The sequence below is a fragment of the Zeus faber genome, assembly GCF_960531495.2.
Source record: "Zeus faber genome assembly, chromosome: 10".
NCBI classification, from domain to species: Eukaryota; Metazoa; Chordata; class Actinopteri; order Zeiformes; family Zeidae; genus Zeus; species Zeus faber.
In genome coordinates this window covers 23051773-23065151 of record NC_137199.1, presented here as the reverse complement: position 1 = coordinate 23065151, position 13379 = coordinate 23051773, and the positions used below count along the sequence as shown (strand labels likewise).

The window sequence follows — 13379 nt, the reverse complement described above, 5'->3', positions numbered from 1 at the left end:
GTTCCCCCCTAAAGGGGAGTGGAGGGGGTGCGGGGGGGGGCTTAATACAACACAACAACATGCTTGAATGACATTATGAATAACATGTTATTATCGTTATTGTTCTTATTATTAATACTATTATGAATACCGATGTATTGTAATAACACTGTGACATGTTATACTTAACCCATCAGTTATCAGCCACATGCCCATGCTGTTGTATACATATTATTCATTATGTACTGAAATATCAAACTTTATTCATATTTATATTCATACCCAGTCAATACCCGTGCCCTTATGCCGTTTCTCATTGCCCTTTTGTAATGTAACTTTATTTGCTGCATAGAGCACATTTTGTATAGTCTGTATATATTGAATTTAATTTACTATTAAGTATTAACTTTTTTATGCATTTTTTATTTTTATTTTATCGTCTGTCTGCATTACAATGCAGTACTAACTATTACCAATACTAATTCCTCGTACATGAAAAGGTACTCGGCCCAATAAACAGATGCCGATTCTGAAAACATGATCATGCATGATGATCACCTCATCTTGTGACATGTGATATAATTATCCATTTGTCTGTGCCCCTGATCTCAGAGGATGCATGCTTAATGTTTTGATGCCAACTGTTTCATAAGCCCGTCCGTCCCTTGATCCAAGTGGGAGTAAGAGGCTTACAACTCATCCACTTTTTCCCTTTAGCTCTCAGACACCCACACTCTGCAATGCATTGTTTTGGTACGGGGCGAGGTACATCGAAGCGAAGATTGCTCCATGCGCGAATACATAGAAACCGCTGTGGATTGCTTTATTATTGCCAATGGCATGTAGCATTAACTAATATGACAGCCATTAAAGGTAAAAAAAAAAAAAAAAAAAGACATATGGCTTGCTAACTATACTCCATGTATTTGGCACAGAAAAGGAGAGGGTGCCGAAGTGTCACCCACACCTTTTGTCATTGAAACACAGCTTTCTGGATAAGTTATATAGAGATCATTTATTATCATCTCTGGGACTAGACCAGAGCAAGGCCAATGATATGAAGTAAAAAAAGGCATCGTAAGCCCAACAGTCATCGTGAAACATTAATCCACAGGCACTGGGCGTGGAGAGGAATTCATCTGAGCAATTATGTATGCAAGACAGAAAATGTCACTCTTGTCCAACACTTGCTTTGTGTGTGATGTGGTTTTATGCGTGTAAGTCTATGCGAGGCGGTTACACTTGTTCCGATGCTTCATCCGGTTGCTCCTCTGATGCAGAGGGCTCTTCTGTTATTTCTGTCGTTGAACCATCTTTGTTGATGGTGACCAACGGGAAATCTTTATTTGCTAGGATAGGTAAGGGTCCTTCATCGCTTGTAGTGATCATTGAGGATTCTTCTCGGTTGGGTGATGCATCCGTTGTCATGGCAACAGCTTCTGCTCCTCCCTCCAGAGTCTTATTCCAATCCTGGTCTTCAGGCTGAGGTAGACTGGCCATAAGTACCTAGAAATGTATTTATATGTGCATAATACAGGCTGTGAATTAAGTATTGCTACCCTTCGGAAAAGTAAACGTTTCCCATTTAACATTCTACTGGAGTATTAAAGCAGCACTGTGAAACTTTTGTTATTTGGGATTTGGCGCCCATACATTTGCGCCAAATTACACTTTTATACCACTGCCGTGCAACTCGGTCCGGTGTCTGAAAATAATTTATTTTACTGCACAAATTTGAACCTCATCGGTCATGTTTCAATAACAGTCTATGTTACAAACGCAAATATAAGGTACACCTAAGTTACAGCGCCCCTTACACGGACCTCGCCGCCTCAGCGAGCACTCAGTCCGAGAGGAGAGACGACACAGGGATCGGCCCCCTGCCACCGGTGTAGGCACCAGATGTGCTCGGCCTGGCAGATTGCCTCGCACGTGCGAGTAAGAGGGTGAAACAAACCCCGTAGTGCAATGAAAGTGAAGGCTGGTCGCACCACTGGCCCGTCTCACCCGCACCTGGTGGAGCGGCTACATTTTGTATGAGCATTATTACCGGACATTTTGAGCGGCAAGTTTATAATTTATCCTTTTTTTTTTGTTTAATAAAGTTTACTAGGCAAAAAAAACAAACGTTAATTACCGGAGCCAAACATCAAGGAAGTGACGTAGGTCCATAAATTGTAATGCACTTTTCCTGCGGTTTCTTACCCGAACACAGAAGTTAAACAGTGGAAGAACAGGCGTTCAGGGGGTGGGTGGGAATGAAAGAGGTGCCATTCTCCAATACTACAAGTCAGTGTAGCATCAAAATAATTTTGAAGCTGTTATTTTAAGGTAAAAAAAGTTACATAGTGTAGTTTTTAAGTGTTTGACAACAAAATTGACTAAAATATCACATGTTTACATATATCAAATAATTGCAGGTGTAATGGATAAATATTGAGGATTAAAGACAAAGATATTTACTTCGAATTATATTGGAGTAAAGCCTCCTAAAAAGGAGCAATTCAAGTTAAGTACAATAACATTTAAACAGTGCTCGAGTAGGGTAGTTGTGGAGCCGTTCGAGTTAATTTCCACCCTTAACGTTTCATTTATAATGGCCACTTATCTCCTTCGGCTCTTAACTACCTTTAAACCATGTCAAAATAATGCTGAAATTGTTGACATACCTGCTGTCTCTCCAGGTCATTGTCCCTCACAGCACTAAGCAGGCTCTTCGTGAACATTTCAAGCTCGTGGTATTTCTGTTTTTGGTTTTGTAGCTCATACTCCAGGAACTGCACTTCCTCATGCTGGAATAAACAAAGAGCAAAATTATGAAGAGTACAATAAAAAGAAAAAGATGAATTAATTTCAGATAGTGTGACAATGAAGTTTGACACTTTTTGGTCAAGGCATGTCTCCAGTACTTTTTTCCTGCTGCAAGCATGCACATAAACAGAATGTACAAAAGTGTAAATAATTAAAACCCGAGGGATGATTATAGTAGTGGAACACACCCAAAGTACTTTAACTCTAGAACACACGTATTAGATATATGGGGTCATACATATATGCAGTGAAATGTCATGACACCCGGTGATTACGCACAAGCTCGACAGTGAAGACCTCCGCCAAGGCAGCCTAAACATGTAAATGTTTGTGGGATGATTATAGTAGTGGAACACACCCAAAGTACTTTAACTCTAGAACACACGTATTAGATATATGGGGTCATACATATATGCAGTGAAATGTCATGACACCCGGTGATTACGCACAAGCTCGACAGTGAAGACCTCCGCCAAGGCAGCCTAAACATGTAAATGTTTGTGGGATGATTATAGTAGTGGAACACACCCAAAGTACTTTAACTCTAGAACACACGTATTAGATATATGGGGTCATACATATATGCAGTGAAATGTCATGACACCCGGTGATTACGCACAAGCTCGACAGTGAAGACCTCCGCCAAGGCAGCCTAAACATGTAAATGTTTGTGGGATGATTATAGTAGTGGAACACACCCAAAGTACTTTAACTCTAGAACACACGTATTAGATATATGGGGTCATACATATATGCAGTGAAATGTCATGACACCCGGTGATTACGCACAAGCTCGACAGTGAAGACCTCCGCCAAGGCAGCCTAAACATGTAAAATATTAGCTTCACTTGTGCTAGATAACAGGCCTTTTAGCATTTACAATGTATAAGGAACTTTCAATGAGTCCATTTGCAATGTGGAGACAATAGATGTGAAATTTCAACCAAGGAACAAAACTCAAAAAAAAACAAAAAAAACACCTTCCCTGCAGTCCCTGTGTTGTAGAATTGACTAAAATACCCTAAAATGTCCCATCTTGCAATGTAAAGCAATGTGATACTTTCATTTTTGTTCAGTGGCTCAGGAGGTAGAGCGGGCGTCTCGGAATCCGATGATTGCTGGTTCGATCCCCGGCTCCTCCTGGCAGCGTGCTGATGTGTCCTTGAGCAAGACACTTAACTTCCTAACTGCTCCCCAGGCACCGCTATACAGCAGCCCACTGCTCCTAGATACGTCAGTTACTAGGATGGGTAAAATGCATTTTGTTGCCTCAGTATTGTACCCTGTCCAATGACAATTAGTTGAATCTCATCTAATCTAATCTAATAGAGGGTGTGCACATTTTCCATTTCTGCATGCATCATTAAGAGTTAAACACATTTAACTGACGTCATTGAAGGGACCTTAGACACAGCTCTTCAACAGTGCCATAGCCTGTGGCAGTGCCGTGGCCTCTGGCCTTAGCCGGGGACCGTGGCGTGATTGTGGCATTAGTGATGCACCTTTGGGCTCAGCTGTGGGTGTCCTGGGCCACCACGGTGGCTTTCATTTAATCGGGGTTAGATCAGTACAGTTACTAGAGTTTAACACCTAATCTGCGCCAGGAAAGATTATGTTTGGATTAACAGTTCAAAACAGAAAAAGAGTGCATATCATATTCAAATATTATTGATATTCCAGTACTTGGATTGGATTTGCATCAAAGACATTTTAATCATTTGGTCACAGCTAACATATTTATAATAGCAGTGACTGCTTAACCACCATGCAATTAGCATTAACAGTTTTCTGTTAATCACTTTTGAAATACAAAACCTCAAGTGACTCATTTTATTGAAATCCTCTGGATGTTATATGCAGCCTAGTGTTACGCATGAGCAACAGAGGCTGTGACGTTTGTGCTCTTATTGTCCCGTAAGGTACTCATGGGAATAGTTTGCTCCTCATGTCCCTCCAGGACAGGACACATCCATGGTTTAAAGAGGTTATCTTTGAAGATCCAAGTGTTAATAACTATTGTTTCTCATACCGAGTTCATCTTTTCCAAGACACATCTTGACCCAACAGTTGATTTAATCCAATTAAATCTCAATATTAAAAAGTTGTATCAAAACACCAGCACTATTTTTTTTTCCAACACGTAAACAGTCAAATGACATTGTCAAATGGCATTACAGCTAATCCGCTATTTTACGTCAACATTTGAAGTTGTGAATGATTTTGTGCTTTCTAGTCTTTATTTTTAACCATCTTAGTAGTGCACGCTGGGGCTGATCAAGTTGGACCATTTTCCAAGTTCCAGATAACTCATTGTTGAAAAGATGCTATACAATTAATATTATAATTATATTTTTTATAAATAAAACCTGACTATGCCTAACCTTAATGAAAATGAGATCCTATATCCAAAATGTGTTCATTTTTATTTGTCATGGACCACATTTCCACAAAATGTAATGAAGTTCCTTAATTACCTTGAGAGGTATCATGTTCAACAGACACATAGACCGACCAGGGGGAAAACAAACTCATTGTAGACACAAACATTGTTTTGCATCTCTGTAATTGTATCTTCACCTTGAATTCCAGTAGGTTCTGCATTTGCTCCATGTCTGAAACGATCATTTCCCCGTCATCATCATCATCATCTTCGATGATCTCGATCTTCTACATGGAAAACATGGTAGTAATTATGTTCCATTAAATCCAAAATGACAAACATACATGTGAAAAGGACCACTTTTTGATAAATGTCTGAGTTTGCAAAAGCTTTATAATTCAACAAGTTAAACCAAAGTACTATACACAGCGGTCATAAGACTGAAAGCTGACACTTCTTCATTGCTGCACAATTTAAGAGCAATTATTTGCAAGTAACCTCATTATACTAATGTTCCTAAACAACTAAACAATTTCCTGAATTTCACCCGAGGGATTAAGAAAATGTTATCTCATCCCAAACCATCAGTCAATTATTTAGTTAATGATTAGTGAATAGTAGTAAATAAAAGGAAGTTATGAATTCAGCTTTAAATATCAAATTAAATGTCACACCAATATGCCTTGGCCTGCATACTAACAATGTGGGTTAAAACTATGAAAACCTCCCGTTACTGCATCATGTTTTGCAGGTCAATTACACGGTGATAGAGTTGTTCATGCAGTTGTTTAATGCATGCGCGTTGTAGACTGTTGTTTTACACCTTTTTACTAGAAAAAAAAATAACCACCTCTAATGCTACTTATTCCTCGAGAATGTTTTACCTGGGCACTGGTAACTGTGATAAACAGTGGTTATTGTAAGCTTATTGTTATTCGATTTGGACAAAAGCTTCTGCTTAATGACACAATGTCACGCACTAGCTGATTCCATAATGTCGACTGACCAATGTGAAAATCCGACTGAAAACACAAAGTTTGTGTAAGTATTGAGGGCGGCAATATAAGAGCGATAATTTAAAATTAGACTTGAGCGACCATCTGTACGCCAACACGCTTCACATTCTGAAATACGTTTTGAACGTTCATTCGGACACGGTTGAACATACCACGTTATTGGTCAAGGGAACAATATTGGAGATGTCTGTTCCATCTTCTCTCAGGTAGGAGTCATTTGTTCCATCTGGGAAGGAGAACACTTTGGATTAATTATTCATTGTATTTACAGTACGTTGGTCCTCCCCGAGTTTTTGTTTATCATTTATCTGTAGCTAATACATTGTTGAAGGAATGCCTGGCGAGTCTGCGGTTGGCCTGTGCACTCACCTTCAGAAAAACAAAGAGATCCTGAATCATTTAATTCATCGCCAAGTTCAGGTGATCCAAACCCCTCTCCATCAGGGCTGAGGGCAGAAGGAGAGTCGTTTCCAGGTGATGACGTAAACACAGCCGGCCCACCTTTTGGAGGGGGGATTTCAATACCCATCAGGCGGTACTTCCTCCGCCGATTACTGATCCATGTCTACCAACGAGAGAAGATACTGCAGTCAGTGAGAAATGAGCGACGTTTCTGTCTTCTAGCATGGCTGCAAGGATGATAATAGGGTTGGTTTTTTTTCCGCACCGAACAGTTCTGGGGACTCCCTGAGGGGAACGAGGAGCTCGGGAGGTCCCCCGAGAACCAGATAGCTTCGAGGGCTTTTTTTTCTGGTTGCATTCGCACCGCCAATAGGAACTCTGAAGTGACGTCAGGCAATAGGGTTATGGCACGAGTGCCGTGTTCCGTGTTGTATTTACGCCGTAACTTTTACTGATTTCATCTTATCAGTCCACCAAAATCTGTTCCTAAACAAATTTGAAGCGAAAAATAAGCAATCCAGTTGCTGAAAGCTCACTCATATTAGACCTCAAAAACATAATTTGAAATTTTGTTTTGACTTTCATACGGCAAGGGCTCGCATCCGGACAGCACACGTGGATTTTTTTTTTTTATTCAATTAATATCCAAAAATAAAAAATAATAAAATCTGTAAAAATACTATATATATATATAGCTTTTTATTCGTTGTTTTTTATTAGCCCTGAGTATACGTGGGCTGGTCCCCACCCAGAGCGATGCGCCTCGACCGGGTGGACTGTCCTCAGTGTGAAACACGGCGTGGGACCGTGGGCTTAAGTCTGGACCAATCACTGTGCACTTACGTCACTGAAGGTTCCTCTTGTGCCAGTTAGTCCCTGCCCTGGAGTAGGAGCTAAAAATGTCCCTCAAGAACAGCATTCTAAGGACTACGAACGTTCGTGGTTCCTGACATGTGGACAAAAAAAAAAAGGGGCGGTCCTCCAAAGGTTCTTGTGCTCTATCGGGGCAACAGAGTCAAATCCCAACGATTGTATGCGTTTTTGCAGGCCAAACAACACTCAATAGTGTTCTATACTGTTCCCATCTGGTTTGGACCAGCCTACCTTGACTATCTCTGTGTCTACATTGAGCTGGTTTGCTGCAGCTGTGATTTTCTCCCTGCAGACAGAACCCAGGCTCGTCATTCCCCGGTCCCAGTAGCGCTTCAGCTGGTGAAGATCCCCGTCGCTGAACTGGGTACGATCCTGCAGCTGAACACACAAACTTCCGCTCTACTACCGAACATGGGATGTGGCCCTGTGGAAAGTACTGACATGCTACATTGAATTACATAACTCCACGAGGCAACAGAGGGGAAGAGTAGCACATGTCTGTTTTTTTCCCCTAATAGATGTTCCAAAGAGATACTTACTGTTCTCTTCCTGGAGTTGCTGAGGAGCCAGGGCACCGCGGACAAATTGAATGAAGTCTGCACACAAATCAGGACACCAGTAAGTCTCTGGAGAAATGCAGTGCAAATGAGATAGTGGCACCTTCAGGACCTACACTCACCTGTGAGCTGGATTCCCCGGTAAGTGAGGTCTGTGCTGTGAGGGAGTAGCTGCCATGTGAAGCCACGCTGCTTTGATGCCGTGCAGGTCTGGAGTTTGTAACAGGGGATGCTTTGCCTTGCCTCAGCCCAGTTATTTCAACTTTGGGTGGGCTGGCTGATGTGGGATCCCTATGGGTGTGGGACTGAGCGGCCATAATTGATAGTTCTTCCTCCCATTGCCACTCATTCTCCTCATCGCCGGTTTCCATGGCAATGGAGAAACAGCTGCTACTGTCCAGAGAATTCGGTACTGACCTGTGATTCGGTACTGGCCTGTGATTCTCCTGGCATCTACTTTTGGAACAAAGCCCTGATTTAAGTCTCTCATCCTCTGCTCTTTCTGACAGAGTAAAAACCTGCTGGATGCGGGGTGTTAGTTCAGAGGGAGAAACAGGGTTTGGGGTTGGAATGGTGACCCGGGTCCTTGGTGGGACAGGTGGTTGAGACTTGGGGCTAGAATGCGACTGGGGCTGGGACTGGGACTGAGGCTGGGACTGGGACTGAGGCTGGGACTGGGACTGAGGCTGGGACTGAGGCTGGGACTGGGACTGAGGCTGGGACTGGGACTGAAGCTGGGGTTGGGGTTGGGGTTGGGACTGAGGCTGGGGTTGGGGTTGGGACTGAGGCTGGGGTTGGGAGGTGGAGGACCATGGGCTGGTTTGCACTGCGCCATACTGTCTCGCCCAGCTGTGAGGTACCAACCCTGTTCCCGACCCCGAACCCACCCCACCTTCTGTTAAGGGGAAACCTCCCTTTCTGGCCGAATTGTAGATAGAGGGTCCCGACAGAGAGGTGAGAGACAGAGGCTTGCGTGGGAGAGAGGCCAGCTTGGAATGAAGGGGAGAGGAGCTGGAGCTGTTCCCGCTATGCACTGACTGGTTAAGAAGAGACGATTGGGTGTGTGAAGATAGCTCTGCTTCCGAGTGATTGAGGGGGCCTGTGTGTCTTGGTCGGGAACGAGGGGCAGAGTTGAGCGAGTAGATCCCGGTAAGGATGACATCATTATTGTTATTGTTGTTGCTGAGGGGAGACGAAGAAGAAGGAGAGGAAGAGGATGAGGATGAGGACGGGAAGGAGGAGGTTGGAGGAAGAAGATGAGCTCTATTTTGGATGTTCCGAGCTGCGGCCATCTCTGCGGTAAGCATGGCTCCCGCGACGAGAGCGCCTCCTGCCAGGCCATGATTTGATAAAGCTCCTCCTGCCAGCACGTGATTGGACAAAAGTCCCCCTGCTAGTCTGTGGCCGGAGAGGGGATGGGACATGCCTCCATTCTGGTCCACCTTGGAGGCCAACTTGCGCCGTTTGTTTCCAACCCATGTCTGAAGGAAGTAGAAACATTGTCTCAGTAATATAAGTGAAAACAATTAGTTCAACACTATGAGCAAAGCACTTAAGGGACTCCTGCCTTCTACAAAAACGGTGAATAATAACTCAAGACTTTGCGCTAGATTTACAGCATCCTCTAGGGATCACAGCAGACTAACAGTTCTCTCATCCCCCCATCCACCACAATTCATAAGGAAGCGCTCCCTCTCTGCCACAGAAACATGCACACAGAAACACACATTTTATGGCCCTACCCGCACCACACTGAAGTCCAATTTGGTCTCTTGGGCACATTGCAGTATTAGCTGAAAGCAGGCCTTGCTCTGGTTGGTCATCCCATTCTCATAGTAACGCTCCAGTATTCTCTGTTGCTCAGCCGTGAAGACAGACCGCAGGTTCATCTGAGAGGAACCACATAGTATAATAAATTACGCCAGAAGCTATAGTTAATCTACCTCTGCTGATAGGACCGGTTGTATCTGCCGTGTATGCAAAAAACAAACGCTCTACTTTTCAGATTCTATTGTAACTTTCATCACTCGATTCCCTGGTGTATGCGTAAAAAAAATGCCGTTCATGTTGTCAAAGAATATAATTATAGAATGATGATCTCTGAAATAATAAACTCACAGTCTGCATGCCACGTCTCTCTGACCACGCATCCATCCTGACACTGGAGGAGAAGGGGGCAGCCATGCAGGCCGGGCCAGTATCACAGCCCTTTCTTGTATATCTAACGTTGCGTTGTCCTGACGGTGCTCATCCCGGCTCAGTGGACATGCTTGGTGTTGTGGCTGCGGAGACACAGGTGACACATGTTTGGCAATATGCAATATAGGCTGCTCTAAAATAGCATAATGGTATTGTTATTATTAAGTTATATGTATTTTGACTAAATATTACAACTGCATTATGCTGACTGTTCAAGCCATAAACACATATACGACTAACAGACTTCTAAGTGTAAACATACAAGTATATTATTTAGAATAAGAATGAGTTTATTCAACCAAGTTAATTTTCATATACATGGAATTTGTCAAGTTAAGGATTGGCACATTGCTATGCAGACAACAAGCAGAAGAAAAGCTTAATGGTCTTAAAAGAAAGAACAACTAAATATACACAATATAAAATGTGTTCTATGCACAGGGTCAATTAAAAGGGTGTGGCAAAGGCTGAGTGGCAGTATGGCTGCTAGTATTGGCTGTGGGTGTAAATATAAATATAGATGGGATATTGTGTACAGGGTGACTTCATATGAACACAATAATACGGCCATGGATGACAATGGATGAGTAGGTTTGAATTATTATGATGTTATTACTAAGTTATCATTAGTACAAGTATGCATGACAACGACAGTTATCACGTTCAACTTAGCAGTTTCATCAAATTTATGAGCGAGAACTCGGAACTCAGAACTTTCTACTCCGCGCATTCTTTTCATTTAGACTTTCGTTTGAATTCCGTCTTCCTCTCTGGCATGATCCGCTCCTGAAAACGGCGTTAATACATCCAGGGAGTGTTTTGATTACACAGAACGTCACATAGCCAAAACGCACTGCCACCAATGAGCGTCAGCCGTGTTTATTATTATTATTCTGGCACGCTCACTGCGCATGGCCACGGCTAGGGATGGAAACGCTGAATCGGGTGGCGAACTGCTCAACAAAATGTTGGCCGGGGGGAGGTGGTGGGGGGGGGGAGCGGGGGCGACCGCCGGGAGAGCCGGGGCAGGGGTTCGGCGGCGGCGTGTCATTGCTTTTCGCACTGTAAACAACCCGGGGTGGGCGCCGTGTGTGACAACGGCGGGGCGGCTCGGGGCCCGGGGCGGCCATAACCAGCCAGCTAGCTTTAGCTTTAGCTCGTAGCTCTCCCGGCGGATCGCCGCGGCTCAACTTTTCCCCCCGAAATCCCGGGATCCGCGACCTCCGGCGCGGCCGCTCCGCCCGCGCGGGACACCGCCGACGCCAGCCGAAGGGGACGTCGACACGTAAAAAAATAAAAAAATAAAAATAAAAATAAAAATCCTCACGACGTGTGAAGTATTGATGATAAAAAAAAAATTAAAAAATTAAAAAAAAAAAAAAAAAAAAAAACGGCATTCCTACGTACCCCGTTTCGATGTCAAAATCAGACGCAACGCTCGAATTCAGCGGATCTCCTCCTCACCCGTCCCCCTTTCGCGAGACAATGAAATCAGAACGTCCGATCATCAATTCTAATCATGATGGTGACGTCATTTCAGACAGGAGCCAATGGCGGCTCGAGATCACGCGTGACGCGCGCCAGGGCCCCGCCCACCGGTGACTTTGTTTCGGGAGGTGGTTGGAGGGAGAGGGGAGGCAGAGGGGAGGTGGCGCTGGGAGAGCGTTTCCGGGGGAGGAAACAGCGACAGCGTAATAATAAATCTGTTTATTCCCGATCCGCAGTTCAAGTCTCCCAGTTGTTATGTTCAAGAAAAAAAGCCCCCCCAAAAAAAAGGATATAAGTTTGTTTTTTTCCTGTGCAGGGACTCTGCACGGGGCTGGAGGCAGCGTGTGATTTTACTGGAGCACACGCTTGAAATTAAATTGGGCTAAATTTGTGTCAACTTTTTATTTTACATCAAATTATTATGATTATTTCTTTTTTTTACATAGGTCTAACTTGTATTGTAATATCCCTTTTAAAACACGCGGGATTTCTTCCTCTGACCGTGTCCAATGTTGGACCTGAGCAAACGTTTTACTCTAGATTAGACCCATTTAAGATTATGCAATTGAAGGTATGGGATTATATTTCCCTACATTTCCCTTAATTATGCACAATAAGCTGTTGCTCCGCCGACCATGCAGGGACAACAAACATCAACATCTTTTGGCATTTGAGCTTAAACTTAAAACACACAAATGATTTTATCTTCATATCAACATTTTGGAACGCGTGAGGTATGTTTCCTACACCACCTGTTGATTTTAGTCCATTCAGAGGAGGCCAAGTTTTTTGTTATTTCGATGTGTTTTGTATTATTTAAGTCAAACAAAGATAATAATAATGATAAACTTTATTTTAAAGCACTTATCATGCAGAGGGCGCAGTTCAATGTGCTTTTATATTTCAACACACAACACAAAACTGAAATAAAAAATAAATCACACAATAATAACAAACGAGAAGGGGCGTAAAACAGGGAAGATCATATAAGTATAATAATAAAACAATTTTAAGAAATGATTAAAAATAATACGATTGGATACAATTAATAATATAATAAAAGAGTGTTGCTAATTGTAAACCAGATTAAAAAGGTATGTTTTCAGTTTCCGATTTAAAAATGTCCATTGAGCCAACTTCTCTACTTTTTGGTACGGTGTTCCACAATTTAGGTTCATAGCGGAAGAAGGCAGCTTGCCCAATCCTATTTTGGGGGACTTTTGGAATGTTTAAAAGACCTGAGGCTCATGAAGGGAGATAAAAAAACAGGGAATCAGTGATGTATGAGTGTGCTAAACCATTAAGAGCTTTGTACACAAGTAGAAGGACTTTAAAATCAATTCTAAAAGATATAGGGAGCCAGTGCAGTCTAGCCAAAACAGGAGTAATAAGCTCTCTCTTCCTCGTTTTCGTTAAAAGTCTAGCGGCCAGAGTTTTAAATTAGTTGTAGTTTCTCAATTGACTTTTTTGGAAGACCAGTAAAACGAGCATTACAGTCGTCCAGTCTACTTGAAATAAAAGTATGAATGGGCTTCTCAGCATCCTGTTGACTTAAAAATGGCTGTATAGTACTTTACTTAGTTTGGCAATACCACGGCAAAACAACACAGAAGAAATGAGGTGGAAAAAACAAACAAACCCTGTTTTGGTCACCTTGTTTATGTAGGATTTAGA

At 42.8% G+C, this 13379-nt stretch overlaps 1 protein-coding gene across 1 annotated transcript; it reads right to left on the bottom strand.

Annotated features, from left to right (window-relative positions):
* Nucleotides 1–1108: 1108 nt before the first annotated feature.
* On the bottom strand, nucleotides 1109–11694 carry hdx (highly divergent homeobox). Its single transcript, XM_080007869.1, has 11 exons — nucleotides 11625–11694; nucleotides 10137–10300; nucleotides 9761–9907; nucleotides 8141–9499; nucleotides 8001–8057; nucleotides 7693–7839; nucleotides 6556–6751; nucleotides 6339–6412; nucleotides 5368–5457; nucleotides 2649–2771; nucleotides 1109–1485 (listed from the first exon to the last, which is right to left on the bottom strand). The coding sequence occupies exons 2-11, from the start codon at nucleotides 10200–10202 to the stop codon at nucleotides 1216–1218; spliced, it is 2529 nt and encodes an 842-aa protein (XP_079863995.1). The 5' UTR covers nucleotides 10203–10300; nucleotides 11625–11694; the 3' UTR covers nucleotides 1109–1215.
* Nucleotides 11695–13379: the final 1685 nt, after the last annotated feature.